The sequence below is a fragment of the Heteronotia binoei genome, chromosome 7, assembly GCF_032191835.1.
Source record: "Heteronotia binoei isolate CCM8104 ecotype False Entrance Well chromosome 7, APGP_CSIRO_Hbin_v1, whole genome shotgun sequence".
NCBI lineage: Eukaryota > Metazoa > Chordata > Lepidosauria > Squamata > Gekkonidae > Heteronotia > Heteronotia binoei.
The window spans coordinates 72,840,562-72,861,321 of NC_083229.1; the positions used below are offsets into that span (position 1 = coordinate 72,840,562).

At 38.3% G+C, this 20,760-nt stretch overlaps 1 protein-coding gene across 1 annotated transcript in view; it reads right to left on the bottom strand.

Moving 5' to 3' along the window:
• ASXL3 (ASXL transcriptional regulator 3) overlaps positions 1–19,001 on the bottom strand; it is a 107,842-nt gene extending 88,841 nt beyond the window's left edge. The window contains exons 1-3 of the mRNA XM_060244343.1: positions 18,627–19,001; positions 6,391–6,633; positions 4,081–4,192 (exon numbers count right to left, since the gene is read on the bottom strand). Coding sequence (XP_060100326.1) covers positions 4,081–4,192; positions 6,391–6,633; positions 18,627–19,001 — 730 coding nt within the window. The remainder of the gene's footprint in view (positions 1–4,080; positions 4,193–6,390; positions 6,634–18,626) is intronic.
• Positions 19,002–20,760: the final 1,759 nt, after the last annotated feature.

The window sequence follows — 20,760 nt, forward strand, 5'->3', positions numbered from 1 at the left end:
CTCAACCACTCCCTTCAGCTATTTAAGAACCTGGGTTCAAACTTGGTATCCTTGCTGGCTCCCATCCAGTGCAGGAAGCCCTGAGGAGGCTGAGACCCAGGTAGAGGCCGTGGTTCAGCTCCCCATCCCCCACCCCAAATTTCCACAACAGAGAATTTATTTTGAATGACTTCATCAATTACTGGTCACTCCTGATGACCTTCTGCCCAACACTGTTCTTGCATGCCTGATGCAAACTGTGTACCCTCAAACACTTCTCAGTGTGCTATGCAACAAGCAAGGGTTACTCAGCACAGAAGTAAATGTGTTAAGATTTCTCTGAAAGTGAAATGTTGGAAGCCACTCCCTTAAGCAGCACCATTCTTTTGTTCTCTGCAATCAAGGAATAAGTGGACAAGCTGCTAATCACTAAGGACAAAGCCACCATACTCACAATTTTGGTTCACATTTATATATAAACAAACATATATACACAACCTTGGATTTTTACTATTTTAGGGGTTGTCAAGAATAAATTGGGTGAAATGTTTGCAGAATTCCCAGTATAGGGATCTATGCAACTAAATTAAATCCATCTGGTGAGTAGCATGGTGCGGATTTCCATTCAACAGTGTCTTCGTCAGTCAGTGGGTGGGGGGCAAGGGAGACAGTTTGGCAGTGAAATGCTGCCTGCATGTTCTGAAGGGGGTGGGATGAGCTGCAGCCTGAGCTGGCCAGCTGCATCAGCCAAGGCAACCCTGAGGGATAGGAACACTCAGCTGCTCCTTTCAGCTATTTAAACCCTTTGGGTATCCACCCACCCTCTTGGTTTTGCACTTTGGTTATTACAGGTCACATTTTGGGGACTGTGATGGTTCCTTTGGGGGAGAGGCCATGATTGCATGCTCGCTTCCCCTGGTTTGGGGACTCCCGTAATGGTACTTGGGGGTGGAGCCAGTTTAGCCACATGCCCAGTTCAGGAGCTACTGGCTGGCCCCCAACACCTTGCAGGGGACTGTGCAGTGGCCTGAGGCCACATGGATCCTGGGTTGCCCAATGCTGGATCCGTCTCCATGCAGTGCCATCATAATACTGAGCATAAATGTACCCTGGAAACCAGATATTTTCCATTTGAACTATGGGAAAAGTACCTACAAAATACCAATAATTAAGGTTGAATATGATAACAGAAGCATAATGTTAATTGCATAACAATGGAAATCACAGACTTTTCCAACAAGGCAGGACAGTTAATCAAGATCAGGGATATTTTGAGTTGAAAGTGGAATTAATTGCTTTTCAGAAAAAGCAGGATAGAAATGCAGAGTAATAAATAATAAATAAATAATAAATTACTAAAAATGTAAGAATATGAGGAAACAAGAATAGGTTTCATCTGATATTATATATAATTAATTATTTTCTGTATCTTCTAATAGTTTTAATTTTGATATGCATTCATAACTAGTTAACATTTAATAAGCCATATTGTTATCTATTTTTATATTTTATACTCATAATATTTATATTTTGTAATTATCATTTGTATGGGTTATAAATACAAGAATTAAAACATAGAAATTATATATTAAGCAGACTTGATAAAAAGCACAAGAAATAATTATCCATCATGCAATACAATCTAGTACAGCAGCAATTTATCCATTTTATAATCCAAAATATTGTTATCAATAATACCCTGTTTCCCTGAAAATAAGACCTACCCAAAAAATAAGCCCTAGCAGGATTTCTATGCATTTGTTAAATATAAGCCCTACCCTGATAATAAGACCTAGTGATGGGCGTCGCAAAAAATTCAGGATGGAATTCCGGATCCGGAGAGTTATGACAATGTTCCAGAAGATGACTTAACTGTATTTGAATAAATGTAGATTGTTGTATCATACTTAATAAAAAATAAGACATCCCCTGAAAATAAGCCCTAGTGTGTCTTCTTGAGAAAAAACAAATATAAGACAGTGTCTTATTTTCGGGGAAAGACGGTATAACCAGCACAATTCCCCCCTAGAATTTGCATGGTAAACATAAAAAGGTAAAGGCAGTCCCCTGTCCATGCACCAGTCGTTTCTGACTCTGGGGTGATGTTGCATCATGACATGTTCACGGCAGACTTTTTTAGGGGATGGTTTGCCATTGTCTTCCCCAGTCATCTACACTTTCCCCCCAGCAAGCTGGGTACTCATTTTACCGACCTCGGAAGGATGGAAGGCTGAGTCAACATTGAGCCGGCTACCTAAACCCAGCTTCCACTGGGATCGAACTCAGGTCATGAGCAGAGAGCATGGACTGCAGTACTGCATCTTTACCACTCTGTGCCACGGAGCTGCTATGGTGAACAGAATAACCAATGCCAATAAAATAAATTTTCACCAGTTTTTGTTACAAGATGGGACTGGATAGGTTACATTCAATTAGAAGAATCTCACCCCCTGCTGAATATAATCAAGATTCCACAAATGCTATCACCAGCACTGTATGTTTGTGAAAAACAGCAGCACCTCCCCCAGGTTTTTTTTGTGGGGGGCGACGATTGTGTTAAGCCTTAGAGAAGTACATCAGCCTCTCACAGGATCAGTGAAACAGGAAAAAGTTGGAGTTGGGGTGTTTTACTTATAATTGTACCACATCTCAGAAAGTTTACCAACATCAAGGTGGGTCCTGGAGTTTTTTGGGAATTATAACTGATCTCTGGACTACAAAGATCAGTCCCCTGGCAGGAAATGGCAGCTTCAGCTAGCAAATTCTATTGTATACCATGGAGTCTACGACAAAAGTCGTACAGCATCACATTCCTGTTGAAATCCCTCCCCTTCCTGAATTCTGCACTCTGCAAGCACTTCCCAGATCTCCACAAATCCTTCAAGATGGAGTTACGCACAAGTGTGTGTAGGATTGCCAGATGAGGCCGACAAGCAGGCAGTGGACTTACCAGGAGATTCTGGGAGAGGGAACTCTAAAATGAGTTCTGGGTGAGCTGCTGTTGCATTTAAAGAGATGGCGTTCCTTTTAAATGCCTTCCTTCCATGAGAAAAAATGGAGGATGGGGGCACCTTCTTTTGGGGCTCACTGAATTGGACTCCCTAGTCCAATCTTTTTGAAACTTGGGGAGTTTTTTGAGGAGAGGCACCAGATGTTATAATGAAAATTTGGTACCTCTACTTTAAAAAACAGCCCCCTCAGAGCCCCAGATACCCGTGGATTGATTCTCCATTATACCCTATGGGGACTGGTCTCCATAGGATATAATGGAGCACCCAGCAGCTATTCCACTTCTACTTTCTGATAGCCCTGAAGCAGGGAAAGGGATTCAAAAGCAGGGGATCCCCTACCCCCAAATGGGGATTGGCAACTCTAAGTGTGTGTAATAAACAATGACTTCACAGTCAACATAATGCCTGTTTTCCATGGTATGCAAGGTCACTGATAAGCAGAATGTGTAACCTAACGCAAAAACCAGCCAAACTCTATGGAGCCTTGATTATAATTAAATACTTCAATATTACAGATATGTGAATTGTTGACATTTTAACAGCTTAAAATTATGTAGCCCAAGTACAATAAACTTTGGCTAGTTTGGGTGGATAAATACTCTGCATATCAGAATTAAAAGATTTAGAAATATGATCTTCATACCATTGAAGGCAAAGTTAAATCTCTATTGATTCTCATTAATCTAGATCGCTTTCATTGCTTTCTTTATGTACTAGTCTTGCATTTAAAATATGTGTGTGTTATTTTGAAACACCTAATTTTACTACAACTATCTTAGGCAAAATGAAGCTTTTTCTAATATTTTTAAAAATGAAAATAATAAAAAGTCCCTTTCTCTCTAGTTTCCAGACAGAATATCTGACATCATGACATTAAAAATAAAACACTAATGGAACTGAAGAGAGAAGCCCAAATTTACTGTTTAGTATCTCATTTTAAAATCCATTAATACAATTTGTCAAGGACTGAATCAATTTTATTACACAGCCATTATCAGCTACTCAAAGCATCATTCTATTCAGTGAAACAGTCATGTGTAATTGCCACAGAATGTAACAGATCAAGAAGGACTAAAATTAAAACAACTACCTCCATTTTCTTCTCCAGTGCTATTGTTTGTTTCAGCCATTTCAGTGCCATCCAACTCAGATTCACAACCTAAGTCCAATGTTCCATCCGCTGGGCATGTAGAGTCTTCCTTCTGTGTACAGCAATAAATAAATAAATATATTGTTGCTTCTCAAAAACTAATTGGCTTTGCAATGTAACACAAGGCGTTGTTGTTGTTCTTCAATCACATAGTCTAGTCCAACTCTTTGCAGAAACAAATTAAAAAGCCTTTTCTGATCATCTGAGAAATCAGGTCTGCCAACTCAGAAAACATATTCCTCTAGAAATGCTGCTCATTGAATGTGTATGCATGTAGAACCAAACATCTACAGAAATTCCAGCGATGTAGTTGAATGTCATAGCTGTCACTAAAAATGGCTCACATCTTTCATGCTCACATTAGCTAGTTCCCATTTCCTAGATTCTAATCTCCACAACACTGGAGTCCACAGCATATTTCGATTCTAGATCAGGGGTGTCAAATGTGCGGTCTGTGGGCCAAATCAGCCCACCCAGGGCTTCAAATCAGACCTGTGGGGCTCTCTTCTCACCCTTCCCCCATTCTCACCCTGTGAATCTCCGAGGTTGCAATGTTCCCTGCTTCTTCTTCTTTCTCTTACCGGACAAGTACTTGAATTTTGCTTTATATTAGAATTATACTCTGCTTGACATGTTCTGTAATATGATGGCTCATGGATAGATTCTATGTTTGTTAGTGTTATAGTTGATGTCTATTAAACGATGTATATGTTATTGTTTTAATAAAAATTTGAAATTGGGAAAAAAAGAAAAGAAAAGAAAGCAAAGTTGCAAAGAGAATGTGGAATGGCTTTCCTATTCAGGCCTATGGGCAGAACAGACCTGAATGGAAAATCTGCTCTACATTTTCCTTGCAACTTTGTCTATGTGTTTCAATGGAGAGGAATTCAGTTTAACTCCCCAGCATTCCTATGGCCAGCTGAAGCTTCCTGGAGTTGTGTCCTTGCAAATCAAGAGTTGATACTTTCAGCCAGCTTTGTCTCTGCTCAATTGAGTGAGAACTGGTGCCTAGTGAGTACTCTGACTTGGGAACCCACACTGGAGAGCCATTGCTAATCTGAGTATACTGGGGGCGGGGGGGGGGCGGGGGGGGCGGGGAGAGACGCTTGCAATGCCTTGCCATTTCATGTTTTCCCAGACTGAGAGCATTTTATTTCTTTAATTTTTGCTGTGATCCTTGTGCTTTTTCTTGATGTTTTATTTTTAAAATTGCATTGCAAAAATCCCACTATTCCCCCACCTTTCTGTTTTAAACAAAATATTGCAAGAATTTTAAGCATGTTTGTATTTTAAGTTTAAAAATGATATCTTTAATTGTGCTGGCCGGTGTCCTCTGTAAAGTCTGTATCTCTGCTATCTGGTATTACATTTTAGGACACGCATGGCTTGGCCTCACAAAGTCCCATTTATGTCAGATTCAGCCCTCCTAACAAATGAGTTTGATATCCCTGTTCTAAATAGCTTTCCCCCCAAAAAACAGTAAACATACTAACATCAGTTTTTCTTGGCAAATAAGAAAATGCTATCTCTGAAATCCATGAATGAGAGAGACAATATTTTTAGTTTTCAGGAAAAGTACCATCTATTTCATGGTGGCTGCTTCATTTCTATACACATTACTATCAGTTGCAGCATTTACAATTTTAAATTAAAATTGAGAAGCAAAACTACTTCATAAAACATGTTACCCTTTTTTGTGTGTCCTTGTCCTACTTCACTTATTCACACACCAGTTATCAAGTAATGGCATGTGATTAAAGGTCTGAAAAAAGGAATTCTATTCATCTATCACAGCAAGTCATTCTTTGAATCATGGCTCCATTATTTCAATACATTACTACACTTTGTATTGTGATATTTATCACAAAAGCTCTCTATACACAACTTTCACAATTATTCTTTCGTTAAATGCTATGCACTAATCAAACACATCTCAGAATATCAGCAGTGTTCCTGGGGTCACTGCTTAAAAATTAAAGCAGTTTCATTAGCTCTAAAAAGACAGTATTTTCATCCAGCAAAGCACTTTAAAACAACAAACCCTAAATTCAGAAGTATGAAGAGTTTTGGTATAAGAAAAAAAATTAATGTCTACCTTCAGTGTAAATCTGAACATAATTAACGAGAATTTTCAGATCATTTTCTTATTCAGGCTTCCTGAATCTAATGTTTTATCTTTATGTTTCATAAAGGTTCACATAAACTGTCTTCAGAACTTTCTATACTTATATGTGTAAAAATCCAACTTACTTTGAGAGCATAGAGTCCTGCTTTGCCAGGGATTTTGAAGAATGTTCCATCACCTACACGAGTGTTAGTGTGAAGCATTGCATTCAGACAAGCCAATGGAGAAGTTCCACTGAAAATATAAATGGAAAACAAAATAAAGCAGACTGAAATTGAAGGTTTCTTGTAATACTCTTCCCTCCTTTTAACTTTTTTAAACCTGTGCTTCTCTTTTTTTTTTAAAAAACCCATAAACAATTCCCATCCCTGAAAACATATACATTACAATAACAGGCCAGTTGAAACTTAATCATATGCATCTGTCCCTTCAGCTTCAGGCAAAAAGTCTGCAAATTATAATTATGCAATTTTCACACAGTAAACAACTCTACATTTTAAAAGAACCACAGTCCAAATATTTATGTGAAATTACTTTGCAAATAACACCATGAAGCCTCATTTTTAGAATGTTGTAGACAATGTGGCTGTTGCACATGAATGATCAAAACAGTACTAAGTTCAAGGGCAGCTGCACCCCACTGGATGAAAAAGCAACAAAAGAATAATAAAGACCCAGGAAGGACATACTGAAAATCGAAAGGGTTAGCTATCAACAAATATGGGCATCATTTTCTTAACACAGCTAATGCAAATATGCATATTTTATAAGCTTCAGATAACAGCATAGTAATTCGATACTTTTTACATGATGGGCAACTTTCCTAAACATATATTCTCTGGGAAGTAAGTCCTTTTGATATTTCTAAGAGAACTTGCTTCCAAATTAGGTGTTTTTTACTGACTGCTGCCAATTTGTGAAAGTGATTTTGTGAAAGTAATTAAACATCATATGGAATATGCAATAACATATTTTAAAAGACTTTTTGTAATCATACAAAAATGGCAGGAAGCCAACAGAATTTGAGACTTAAAATGTAGATTTGTACAGTGGATTTGGTGCATACACACAGTGCATACACACACAGAGAGAAATAAATGGATAGATAATTTAGTGGAAGGAGAATGATTTAATTGAAGACTTCCATCTTTGCCCATTGCTACTGTAGTCTAGTCACACATATTTAATTAACAATAGCATTAGAAAGGCGCACCGGCTTCCAACTTTTTGCTTTCATGCAGATTCTAATTTAAAAATGATATCGATATATAATTAATATAGCTAAGTCAAAAAATTTTAATTCAGTAAACATGAGTTTATGCCACAGGTCATTTACTTATTCTGAATTTTATTTATTTTATTAGATTTGTATCCTGCCCTTTCCTCAAGGAGGCTCAGGGCAGGTTCCATGATAAAATTCACATTATAAACACATCAACAGTTGAAATCTATTTAAACACCATCTAAAAGCAGCAATCAGATTAAGAGGACCAGTGACTGAACAAATCTCAGCAAGAGACATGAAGGATTCTTATGGATTAATAATGTGCATATCTTACTAGGAAGTTCATCAGAATTAAGTACTGATGTTTCACCTAGGTCAATGACCTAAGACTTGTTCTTTTACCATACCCTGCCCTTGGCCTTCCTTGAAAAGAACTCAATGCTGCACGGATTCATTATCAACTTTAGAATCATAACAATGCTGTGAAGTAAATTAGGCTAAAAGATTTATCTTAGAACAACTGTCTTAAACTCTGAGCTTCATGGATAAGTGGAGATTTGAGCCTAAGTCTCCTCCATGCATATGTTTCTAACATTTCTTATTACTTTTTTTTATTCCCTTTCATTATGCACATCTCAGTTGTACGTTTATTTCTTTTTATAATCACATTCAATGTCCATTATGGACCATAGCGCTGCCTCCTGCAAGATAATAAATGGAACATCTTAATCCATGCAGAAATTTGCTTTCTAAAAAACTGAAGAGAATCTCTGACTGCTGATAATACATTAGCATGGTTATAAAAGTCGATTACAAATGCAATTTAGTTAATAAAACAAAAACTATTAAAATGCCTTGTCATTGTTCAATGGTTATGAAGATGGAACTAGCACATGCAATCTTCTGTAGAAACATCCTGTATAGTATTAACATCTAACATGCAATTACATGTAACACTAAGCTAACCAATGTAAATATTCTCTAGTTATACTTTGTCCAGTGGAGTTAGTAGTAATGAAGTCAGATTCTTTTATATTAACTTAACACCGTCAGAATGCAACTAAAACTAAATAAAATGCAGAATTTTATCACCATAATATTCTGAAGCTCTATCAGAAGATCTATGCACACAATGACCATCAGCCACAATACCACAATGCACCCACTTTTGCTTTTCACAGTTCTTTTGTTTCAACAATGTTTTCCCTTTCCATTCAAATCACCAAGCTGATTTTTCACACAGGTGCCCTCACCTGACTTTAAAAAACAGTTTGTCAAAATCAACTGCTGTGGCAAATGGCTGTTGAAGGAAGAATTGTAAGATAAAAACTGGAATAATGCCCCCTCCCTTTACTGGATTATAGTGAACATTTATAATTGAAGCAATAAGCACTTGTGGTCAAACAAAACAGTGAAATATGTGTATTAATTCATTGTGTTCCTGGGTAGAAAAATCAGGAAACCATTATGGCAAATATGAATAGAAAGGATATCTGCACAACCCTTAGCAATAACCTCAGTTTGTCTTAAAACCTCAGTGCTTCCTGGGATACATGAGAAAGGAATAGGGAAGTTATTACTGTGAGTGGAAAATGGCAGGAGCAAATGATCTGGCAGAAACCATTAAAAGGAGTAATTTAGCTGCCTCTTAGAAGTTGTGTTCGGTTAAAAAAAAATCTGAAGATCTCCAGCAATTGTATGAAAGGCAATTCTACAAGAATCCGTCAGTCACAGACAAAAGACTTGCTTTCATAATCAGGAGGAGTGCTGGCGGTTTCTTCAGGTTTACTATCATAAATTTTTAGCTGGGATCATTCAGCATCTGTACAAGTTATATAAATAGTAAGACAATGAAGAAAGTTTGCAAGAAGAAAGTTCATTCTTTCAAAATGTGGTAGAGAAGAGTTTTACGGATACTGTGGGTCACCAAAACAACAAATCAGTGGATTCTAGATAAAATCAAACCTAAACCATCCCTAGAAGCTAAAATGATTAACTGAGCCTATCGTACTTTGGTCACATTATGAGAAAATAAAACTCAATGCAAAAGGCAATAATGCTAGGAAAAGTTAAAGACAAGACACAACGCAAAAGACAATAATGCTAGGAAAAGTTAAAGGCAACAAAAAAAGAGAGACTCAACATGAGATGGATTGATTTAATTAAGGAAGCCATGGCATTCATTTTGCAAGGCCTGAACAAGGCTGTAAATGATAGGATGTTTTGAAAGTCATTAATTCATAGTATCACCATGAGTTGGAAGTCACTTGACAACACAATACACACACGTATTCCAATTAATTTTGGACATAAAATGTTCTCCATATCTAGGAACAATTCAGAGAGTTTATTTTTAGTTTTAGGCCTTCAACGGCTTGGAACAATGTTGATGCCATAAAACTACTAACCAGCTCTTTGAATTGTCAAGAAGATGAACAAATGAATGAACCTGAAATGGTGTGGCTGGTGTTGTTAAATCCAGTGATTGTGTTGTCCGAGTGAATACAGGGAAAGAGTATGCATTTGGGGTTGTTACAGGCCCTGGTCTGTAAGCCAAATTGCCCTCAAAAGAGGCTGGAGAATTAATAGGTGGGCAACTATGGTTCAAAAGGGATCAAGAATCTATGTATACAGGATACTACTTCCAGAAACTCTTACAAAATTGACCAAGGACGCTAAGTAAAATAATTATGTTTTTATTACAGAACACTATAGAACACACATACAAGGTAATGGATACACACAGCTCCCATACAGACCTAAGAAAACAGATATGAAATTGATAGAGGGGTAACACAAGGGTAAAAACATAGACAGGGTATACAACCTGATCCTGGTGGCTTAGGGTTCAGTCACAACTAGAAGATATAGACATGAACTGCAATGTGCCATGCCTGATGCTCCTTACTTCAAGTAGGGAGGGAGGAACAATCTGGTTATATATTGCTCAGGCAGAGAGAGAGCATGGTTTGCTCTCATGGTATAATATTTTGGAAAGGGAAAGGTCCTCCCAAAAAAGGGGCTGGCTTGTTTGTGGGCAGTGTTTAATCTATTCTGGGTACCTAATTAGGTGCCCAGCTCAAGCCAGTGAGCAGACCTGACTCTGCTCACCTGGATGGATCTTTAGGTAACAATGGGGCCGGGGGAGGCTCCAAAGTGGCAGTTTGGGCAAGGCATGAGTGGAGGGGATTAAACAAGCTATACAAACTTATCTAAAAGTGACAATAGAGGGCCAAATTGGTACCTAAGGTGACACCCGATCTACACAAAGACCTCTGGCTCTGGGTGAAGCTGGTCTTCCTCTTCTTGCTCTTCTGGCTAGCACAGTCCTTTGTCTAAAGTTCCGTTTGACAAAGGCTTGGGTGGTCTGGCAGGATCCACACCTAAGCTAAGTGTGATTGCCTTATGTAGATGTTTGAAACAACTGTTGAGTACGTGAGCCCCTTGCTTCTCTGTCATGGAGTCTGGCAGTGCAGGAAAATGGTTGCTGATGATGTTAGCTTACCAACATGGCTTTCATGGACAAGGCTGGAAATCGCTTGCCTGGGCAGTTCCTGGTGGCGCAACTTCTTCCACTGCAATGGCAGAGATGGTGCACGCATGGAGCAGCAGGGAACCCATCTGTACTTCTGGCTAGCACTCTTCCAGAGATATAGAGTGCTGTTGTAACGCTGAGGCTGTTAGTATTCACGTAAATCTCTTAGAAAATGGTAGGTAAACCCCATGTTTCACAGCAGATGTGTGAGTGGAAACTCCAGGCACCCTGGCAACCAAACAGGTGATTATGATGTCTGTATATAACTGAAAATTAAGGGTCTCTTGCTCACACATCCCCCCTTCAAGACTTCCATCACCAGATGGGGACAGGGTCTTGACGAACAATACAGTCCATAGCTGGTCTTGACAGGCAACGTCCTTGTTGAGAGCCAGGTGTTAATCGGGGTGTCCCTCCTAGCTAAAAGTTGGAGCCACTAAGTTAACTACTCAAAAATTAAAATTTAATAGTCAGGATCCAATAGGCCACTGGCTACTTCCTCAGAGACTAGGGCATAGAGGCAATCAATATCAACATTATTGTTCAATATCCATGGTTAGTTCAGGACTACTAAAATAAATCTGGAGACAATTCTCTTAAATTTGTTCCCTTAACAATGAGTCATTACTTACTAAGGTACACTAAAACAAAAGAATGTATAACAATTACTAAAACATATAAACATGAAGGAAATATGCAGTAACAATTACAGGCAATAATATGGAGCATGTGCAATATGATACATATGTAAACAAGTTAGACTCTGAAGTGAATTAACTCATGTTCCTTTACGGCAAGCAACTTATTGTAGAATGGGTGATCAGGATAACACATTCAAACATAGGTGAGAGCATTGCCAGAGATGGGCAGTCCATACTGGCTACATTGTTTATATTAGAAAATCCATTTCCCTGTTCATTTCTCCCCTCCCCCCTAGCACCCAGCAAAATCTGTTTTTATTGTTGCCAAAAAGGAATTCTTCTTGTAATCCAGCATGGAATTTGCAATGGTGCTTTCCAGTCTTTATCACCTACGAGCGTTAAGCAACTGTGGAATTGGGGAAAGAAGGAACAAAAACATTCACATATGACAAAGTGAAGGGTGATTGTTTAGCATTGCAGGGGGCAGTGAAAGCAGAACAAAAATGCATACATTCAACCAAGAAGAAAGGATCCTTAAACAGCTATTAGTAAAGTGTTCTCCTGTCCAGGGGATGGCAACCAGTGAGCTTTTACATCACTGGAGTACCCTATCCTGAGGTTGTACATGTCACAATAGAAGTCTGCATTGAACAGATCTGCAGGAGGCTCTTTCCTTTTCAAGGAAGAAAAGGAATGTCAAAATATACACAATTCAGAAAACACAACCCCAAATATACTTTGTTGCAACATAAAAAAACTTAACCTAAAACATTGTGCACTGTGCACAAGGTTGAAGCTCCAGGAAAATGACCATAGTTGGGGCGTCCCCCATATAATGAAAATAGTCCCAAAAGTGAGAGAAGAAAAGCCTTTGCTATAGCTTTGGAGCATAATAAATTGTCAAAACAATAGAAAGACTTCAAAAACAAAAACTGAGACCTCAAAAGAACAATGCTAGCTAACTTTATAGGAGAGGGATTAGACCCAAAATGATAAGTGAGCTACATCAGAGAAATTAAGACTCTGGACATAAGTGAGGTGATCAAGTCCCATTGAATTCAATTTTTCTCTGTGCCAGTTCAGCTAAAACTTTTGGTCTGGGGGGTATCACATGTGAGCATAGATTTTAGCCGTTTCCCCTGGGAATACAGTTCCCGCTGTTCCAAATAATTACAGGCTGATAAGTCTCCTATCCACCATTGGTAACTTATATTCTAAGTATCTGCTGAGGAAACTTGAACAATGGATGACACGAGAAAAAATTCTTGGTCCGGAGCAGCTGGGTTTTTGTAAAGGCAAAACTACTCTTGATCATTGTAATACTTTGTCCCATCTAATTTCCAAATACACCATTGGGGAAAAGATGAAATTGTATGTAGCCTTTTTAGACTTAAAGGGAGCATTTGATTCAATTGACAGAGACGTGTTGTGGGATAAACTGAAACAAACAAGTATTGATAAAAGACTCCTTATGCTCATTAAAAAATTATTTACTTGCAACTTTTGTCAAGTCAAATGCTCTTTATCAGGCAATCTTACGTCAAAAATCCCGTTAAGAAAGGGGGTTAAACAAGCTTGTGTGTTGGCCCCCTTTTTGTTTAACCTCTTTCTTAATGATCTTGCTCCCTTTTTGTCAGATACTGACCATCATAGTCCAAAACTTGGTGCCAGACATGTTCCCTTACTGTTACATGCAGACGAGGCAGTCTTACTATCTTGTTCCAGAATTGGATTAAAGCGTTTGCTTGTTCGCTGAATCACCTTCCTTAACAACAATAAGCTCCTATTGAACTATGACAAATCTAAAATTGTTGTTTTTTCCAAATCTTGGAAACCAACTATATGGTCAATAGGCGGCAAAGAGATAGAACAAGTAAAATACTACCAATAGCTAGGAATTTATATGGGGTCCCAGTGTGGATCACAGCCTTGGATAATAACATTGAAGGTGTCCAATCAAAATTCCTATGGAAAATTCTGGGATTCCCAAAGTGCGTACCATATGCAGTTTTGTGTTTAGAAACAGGGACGAATCTTGTAGAAACACAAGCATGGCTAATGTCACTTAAATACTGGCTACGGCTACATTTCCACTCTGACTCAGAGAGCCTTTTATATCAACTGCTCTCAGAATCTAATTTGTCAAATTGGCTAGTATTTATTGAGAGGAAAATTAAATCTATGGGCATTGATTTAGATTCACTTCTTATGCTATCCTTAAAAGATGCATTTTTGAAACTTAAGCTCAGAATTCTAGATATTGAAATGCAAACTTTATATAGCCTGGCCAACAAGTCTTGCTCCCCGCTGAATTTCGAACTTCCTCTCTCAGTAGGGAAATTAGCGTCATATTTCTCCTCTCTACAAGCTCCACAGCAACGGCGTGCATTCTCGTTAACGAGATGTAATGCATTACCATCTGCTATCCGATTTGGTAGATTTAATAGGATTGAGTACTCTAATAGACACTGTCTTTGTAATCCCAAGAGTATTGAAACTATTTCCCATGTATTATTGAACTGTCCTCTTTATGATAATATACCTGAAAGATATCTTAGCAGATACGTTGGGCTGTGCTGATTCAGGCAAAGTCCACAAACTTTTAAATGAAACTTGCTCTGATGTAACTTTAATGGTGGCTAGATTTCTTCAACAGGCCATGGAAATACGACAGAGAATGGTTCTGGAATGACCACATTTTATTTGTTTTAATTATTTAATTTGGCGAAACTCGACTCATATATATTTTACTTATTTTATGTATATTAGTTCCCTATGTACTCTATAATCTAGGATTTTATATTATTTATAGTGCTATTTTACTGCTAAATCTGTTTTATGCCAATAAAGGCTTGCTGTTGTTGTTGTAGATTTTAGCAAACTTAACAAAACAAGAATTCCAAAAACCAACGTAATGGTTACACATACATAAAACAATTCTTAACAGACCTACCAATAATTCTTAAAACTACTACGCATGCATTAGACTTGATTTGCAGGTCCAGATTTCCTGCACATCTATATTGAAAGAAAATATGAGCAAACTTAACAAAACAATGAGAAAATACTAGAAATCAAATTCTGGTTAATACACCTTGACAAACACATAAAACAATTCTTAAATCTACTTATAATAAGCATGCAATATATGAATTTAAAAAGAAAGGATGTGGCTGGGCATCTATGGTGCCACGAGAAAACCTTGAGTTGTTGCAAAAACAAGTCAAAAGAAAGACTGAGGTATAAAAATCAGGGTGCTGGACATACCGCTTGAAGAAGAAACCTTTTATAGAGTAAAAGGCAGAACTGCATGGTGGCACAATGCTCCAGACTTAAGGGTTGTGCCAGAGAACAATTGTTCTCTGTGCATGTGCAGAGTGCAAAAATCGCAGTTAGAAGCCAACATGCTGTAATCATAGTCATTGAGAGAGAGAATGGTCAAGGCAGATGACCAATTTTATACTGAAATATAACAGTCAGAAATACCAAGTAGCAAGTCAGATCTAGATTGTAGACCAAATTTAGAGCATAACACAACAAGACTTAATTTGGGAAGCCTTGATAGGCTCAGCCAACTTGTTATAGATGCCACTGTAACACAAAAGGACATTTAGTAGTAAGAAGAAAATCATGATCAGAATTGAACCAAGAACATACGTTAAGAATCTAACAGGTTATTGCTTACTTCCTTAAGAACATGGAGAATAGAAAAGAATTTTCTTAATAGAACACTCAGAAAAAGTCAAGCTCTATCAAGATACTATAGATGGAGGAAGAGCCATTCAATGGTCACTATATTGCTTAAGACCAAACAAAGAGATACTGAGCCCAGAAGGGGGGGTCTTTTAAGAACATCTAATGGTAAAACAAGTTAGATAAGCATGTGGATGACTCTTTCCACAGGCAGACTTTAACTAAATTAAAGCCAAAACTAGAGGTTCACCAAATGGCTAAATGGGAAGATTGATAATGCACAGTTCATAGATGGAACATAACTATAAATGACATTAAGAGAGCAAATGAAGGTATCAATAGTTGAAGTATATTTGAGGAATCCAGATTTCTAATGAAGATCAAGAGCTTTCAGGAATTTTGCCTAAAATAAGAGTATTAGTTTCTTGAGGTTTAAAAGAGAAGATGCACACAGAGAGGGTAATTTTACTCCACGGAAGTGTACAGATGTCTTTCTATACTTAAAAGAAAAGCAGTCTAGAATTAAAATTGCTTTAACTATAACATGTGCCATAGCTTCAAATGAAAAGAGGTCTTGTGGGAACCAAAATTTGTGAGGTAGAATTTTAAAACACTGTTCTGTTCAGAAAATAAAATTCAGTATTCTTTCTTTTACCACAAAATACTGGGAGTGTCCAATAGACATCAGGAGAAACGGTTTAAAGTCAAATAGAAAAACTGTGTTAGGTGTAACGCTTGAAGACCAACATGCTCCTGATATGAGATGTACTTAACAAAAAACACAAGAGAAATAAAACTGTATTTAGCAGAAAAAGATGTTTCATGTAAACCCAAAATTGCAAAAATAAACTTTTAACTCATTGTCTCAGATTAAAAAAAAAATTAACAAAAAGATTTTCTATTGGGTGCACTATTTCCTTAAAACAAAGGCGATCACAAGCTGAATAACTTAAAAGTGTTCCCTTAAAATTAAAACTACAAAATCTGGGGAGTACAGGGGAAACTGGTAATGGTCACTAGAAAAATATTTTAAGACTCAAAAGGTAAAGCAAAAATAAATTATCAGAAGAAAACTTCTAATCTAGGAGAACTCTTAGTGTTAGGTCAGTTTACAGACAGCATTTCCTCTAGCAGAGAAGGGTTGGCTGTAAGCGGAACTTTGAAATGCCAGCTCCAGACTGGAGATTTCTGGAAAGTTGGGATTAAATTTGAAGATCATGAGGCATGTAGTCCATTCTCTTGGACACTTATTTCCTCCAGAGGCGCTAGCCTCACTAGTGAAAAGGCTATGATTTTAAGAGTGATCTCCAAGTTCCAACTGGAGACTGGCAACCTTACAAAAACAAAGTAGTATTTGAGCAAGTCAAGGCACTTTCAAACTGGCTTGCCTGTTAACTGATGCTCTCCCATTAGCTGTATTTGTGGGGGACTGCAGTATTTAAAGAAAAAAGTTTGGCGATTAAAAAAAAGTTTATAATTTGTATCTTTTAGACCCAAAATCAGGAAAAAGAGGAGCACTCCAGGAAAATATTACAAAATATCTCAATTGTATTTCCCCCCCCCCCCCTGCTTATTGAAAGTGGGGAGGGTTTTAAACAAAAACAACATTCCTTCCCTCTTGGGTGGAGAGGAGAAGACTTAGCTTAAACAATAGATTTGACTCCTAGGCTTGGCTGGGAATGGCCTTATGTCAAGTTTCTGGAGTTGGCCAAATTAGTCAAATTTTTCTGCCTAGTGGGGCTAAAATTTCTAACTCCTCTCAATTTCTTTAACTCAGACAGAATTTTAGCTGACTTTCTTCTTAAAAGAAAAACATATATAAAGCTAGAGAGTCTGCCTGAAATTTACCAATTATGCTTAGCTGTCTTGTGTTGCTGTGTCCTTTGAAAAGGAGAGGCAACACCTCTTATGTTACAAACACTGAATTTGATTTCCTTCCAAAATCCAATGGAAAATTTTGGGACCAAAAATCCTTTGCAACAAAGGAAACTTTAGCTCTTTTCAAAGATGTTGCCAATTTATTTTTGGAGACTGGATTAACTTTGTATCAGAGACAAGGTTTTCCTTTCTAATTTTGAGAGGAGAGAATTCAAGCTCTGGGTGTTTTCTTATTTGCATGTGAAAAAGGTGATATCTGGAATTTTCCATCTCTTAGTCACATGGTTAAGATTTTCAAATGGCCAAATCTCTTCTTACTTCTGGATAACTTGTAGATCTATTTTTATATAAGGGAATGCTCTGTCTCTCTAAAGGCATTTTGGCTGCTTGTATTTTCAAGGAGAGAAAATTGGGGTGAATTTTTCTTAATTTCTCAGGGCAATGAATTTAAAACCATATTTCCTTGCCTTGGTTACTTATCAAATCTTCACTGCTACAAATTTCAATTGAGCAAGAGGGAGGACGATTAGCATTTCTTCCTGATGGGATAAGAGCATGAGGACTGCACATTTGCAATCCTTAACTTCCCTAGGCCAGACTCCAATTTGGGCTGTTCTTAGGCACTCTGTACATGCTCAGAGGTTATACCATTTAAAATTCATAGAACTGAAGCAATAAATATTTTTTCACTTTATAAGGGAGAGAGACAGATGGAATTGGGAGTTTCACAGATTTTCATTCAGCCAATTTGAAAGTTAAAATGGTCAATTTCTTACATTTTGCTCTGAATGCTTTGAATTAACAAAACTAGCTTAACCTCTCTTTCTCAGAGGAGCTCTGAATTAACAAAACTAGCTTAACCTCTCTTTCTCAGAGGTACTTGATTCTGGCATTTTAAAGGATTAAAATAAAGATATTACTCCAAATTTCCATTACCCTGCAGAGAAAACTGAATCTGGAGGCTGGAACTTTGTGCTCTGGTTCCAGGAGATCTCCAGCCCTCAGCTGGAGAACTGGCCTTGTCTAACATTTGTCCAAATTGTTACTTTTCTGTTTCTTTATTTACTTAAGGGAAAATAGGCCTATGTTACCTTACAAAGACAGGTTTCTCTGTTCTAAGAGACATTCAAGTTTAGAAGTTAGATTTTTCTTGGGGGAAAGTTTAGGGACAAAGGAGCCTTGTCTGCCCATTTGGAACTACCTTTCTCTGAAGTTCCACGGAATTCTGGCTTTTATGTTCCTCAATGGCACAGACTAAGGGCATGAAGCTTCTTTCAAAAAGAAGTGAGAGGCCACATTTCCTCCATGATTCTGAGATGGGAGGACTGAAATAGGGACAGTGTTCTCCTTTTCGTGGGGAGAATAGGAAGTCTGAAGCTGAACACCTACATGTGCTCTGCTACATCGCATTTTCTCCAGAACGTCTAGAATTTCTAGTCTCTTCTCTGTGGCTTGGTAAGATTCTAGGACATTTTGCAGGAGACTGGCAGTTTCCTTTTCTGTAATACTAGCTTCTAGCTTTTCCTGGAGTTCCAGATTCTTCTTAGCAAGCTGCTTAATTTCTAAGTTCTTTTCATAGGTAGGATTTGTAAATTTCCCTATATTTCCCTTGCAGGGAATATTTTTCAAAGCAGTAGCTTTGGGGAAACTGTATCCATGTCCTGCTAACCCTGCTGCTTTGGGAGCCATATGCCCTTGTGGCTTCATGGCATCTGAAAGGGCAGTGAGGAGCACATGTGTGGGCTGCTTATCAAATTGGCTCATGTTTGCTCCAGTGGCTTTAAGCTGTGGCAGGCTGCAATTCTGACTTTGTCTCGACTGGACCGCTGGGCCGAGTGAAGATGGGGTTGCTCTAAGGTTGGCTGAGTCTGCCTAGGAGTACAAGCCTGCCTGTGGAGGGGAACCCTTGGGGCAAGCTGGGGATAGCAAGAGGAGCTGAAACAAAGGCCATTGTTTTGGGCCTTCCAGTTCTGGCTTTCTTCTCCATGCCCATTTTGTTCTGAATTCCAGTAAGCAGGGTGCCTGCCTCTGCTATTCTTATATTGTGCCTGAGTGAGCTGTGCTTCTAAAACAGCAGCTTTCCATTCAGAGGCTTGGGCACAAGTTAAAGCATTCTCCAGTCTGCATTGGACCTCCTGGAGAGTGTGGGTTAAAGTTTGTTTTTCTATTAGGTACTTATATTTATCAATTCTGAACCCTTCTCTCTCTTTCTCATAGTCACTTAATCTAGCTTGTAGTCTTTATGTGATATAATTCCCTTGTACAGTCAGCTTTCATTCGACTCTTTTTTAACATAAACTTGCCAATTTGGTAGAGATTAGCCTCTAGATCTTTCCAGGTGATTTCTGTCATGGCTGCTATGCCTAACAACTCCTGGGTGGGTATGTTGAGACCTGTGATCACATCAGGCATGAAGTCTTGATCTTCATAATCTGGTTCCCCACTGACTTTGGGTAAAACTACTTTAGCTGCTGCTAGGAATTTCTTCCTGGTTAAATATGCAGCAGGGGCCTTGTCAGGGCTCTGCACAGTGTGGTGGTAGATGTGCCTTATTGTATCTCCACCCCACGAGTAGGATATTACCTCAGCCATCCATTCTAAAATGGTAGTATTAGAAGAGTTCTAGTGATCCATTAAATTTTCTACTATGGCTAATTCTGGGTCTGAAGCGCATAACCTCAGCACCTGGCTTAATTCAGTTGTGGAGGCTTCTTTGTAGTGAATCCTAGCTGTGGCCATCCATAATGCTGAGGTGTCTATGTTATATGGACCAAGGTAGCTGGCAGCCATTTTAATATCCTTTGATCTCCAAGATCCAGTTTCCCTTACAATATTAATGGTTTCTGATCCATCTCCCTTCTCATAGGTTTTTAATCTAGCTTCTGCTTTCCTAAGCTCATAGGATGCCCATTCCTGCTGTTCTTTTAACTTATGAGCAGCCTCTTTCTGGACCTCTTGTACTTTGCGTGAGGATTCTGCCTTACATTTCTGTAATTTACAGGCAGCCTCCTCCTGGCATTTCTTAATTTCCACAGCTTTTTCCTCACACTCTTTTAACTCGGTGGCTGCTTTCTTTCTGAATTCTTGTATCCTGGTTTCTGACTCTACCTTGAGAGTTTCCAATTTTAGGGAGGTTTCCTTATAGAGCTGTTGGGCATTCTTGGCATACGCCACTGAGCTTTCCAATGCTGTGAACAAACCCCACGCAGCAAACATGTCCAATTCGGACCCTCTAAGTTCACAGTCATTTTCAAAGAACTGCTTAAGTGACTCTAGGGTATCCACTTCCGGGAAGACATCTGGGTGCCAAGGATTTGGTCCTATGTTTGCGAACCATTCTCCCAATTTTCCAAAGGTTCTCTTGATATGCATCCTATTGCTCTCAATTTTTAAATGTCTGCATCTAAGAGAACCCCCCAAAAACTCTCAGCTACAGGGTTTTGAAATTTCCTAATATTCAAGACCCTATTCTCAGGGCTTTGCAAAATGTATGTGGGCTGCTCATATTTGGTATCTTTGCCCA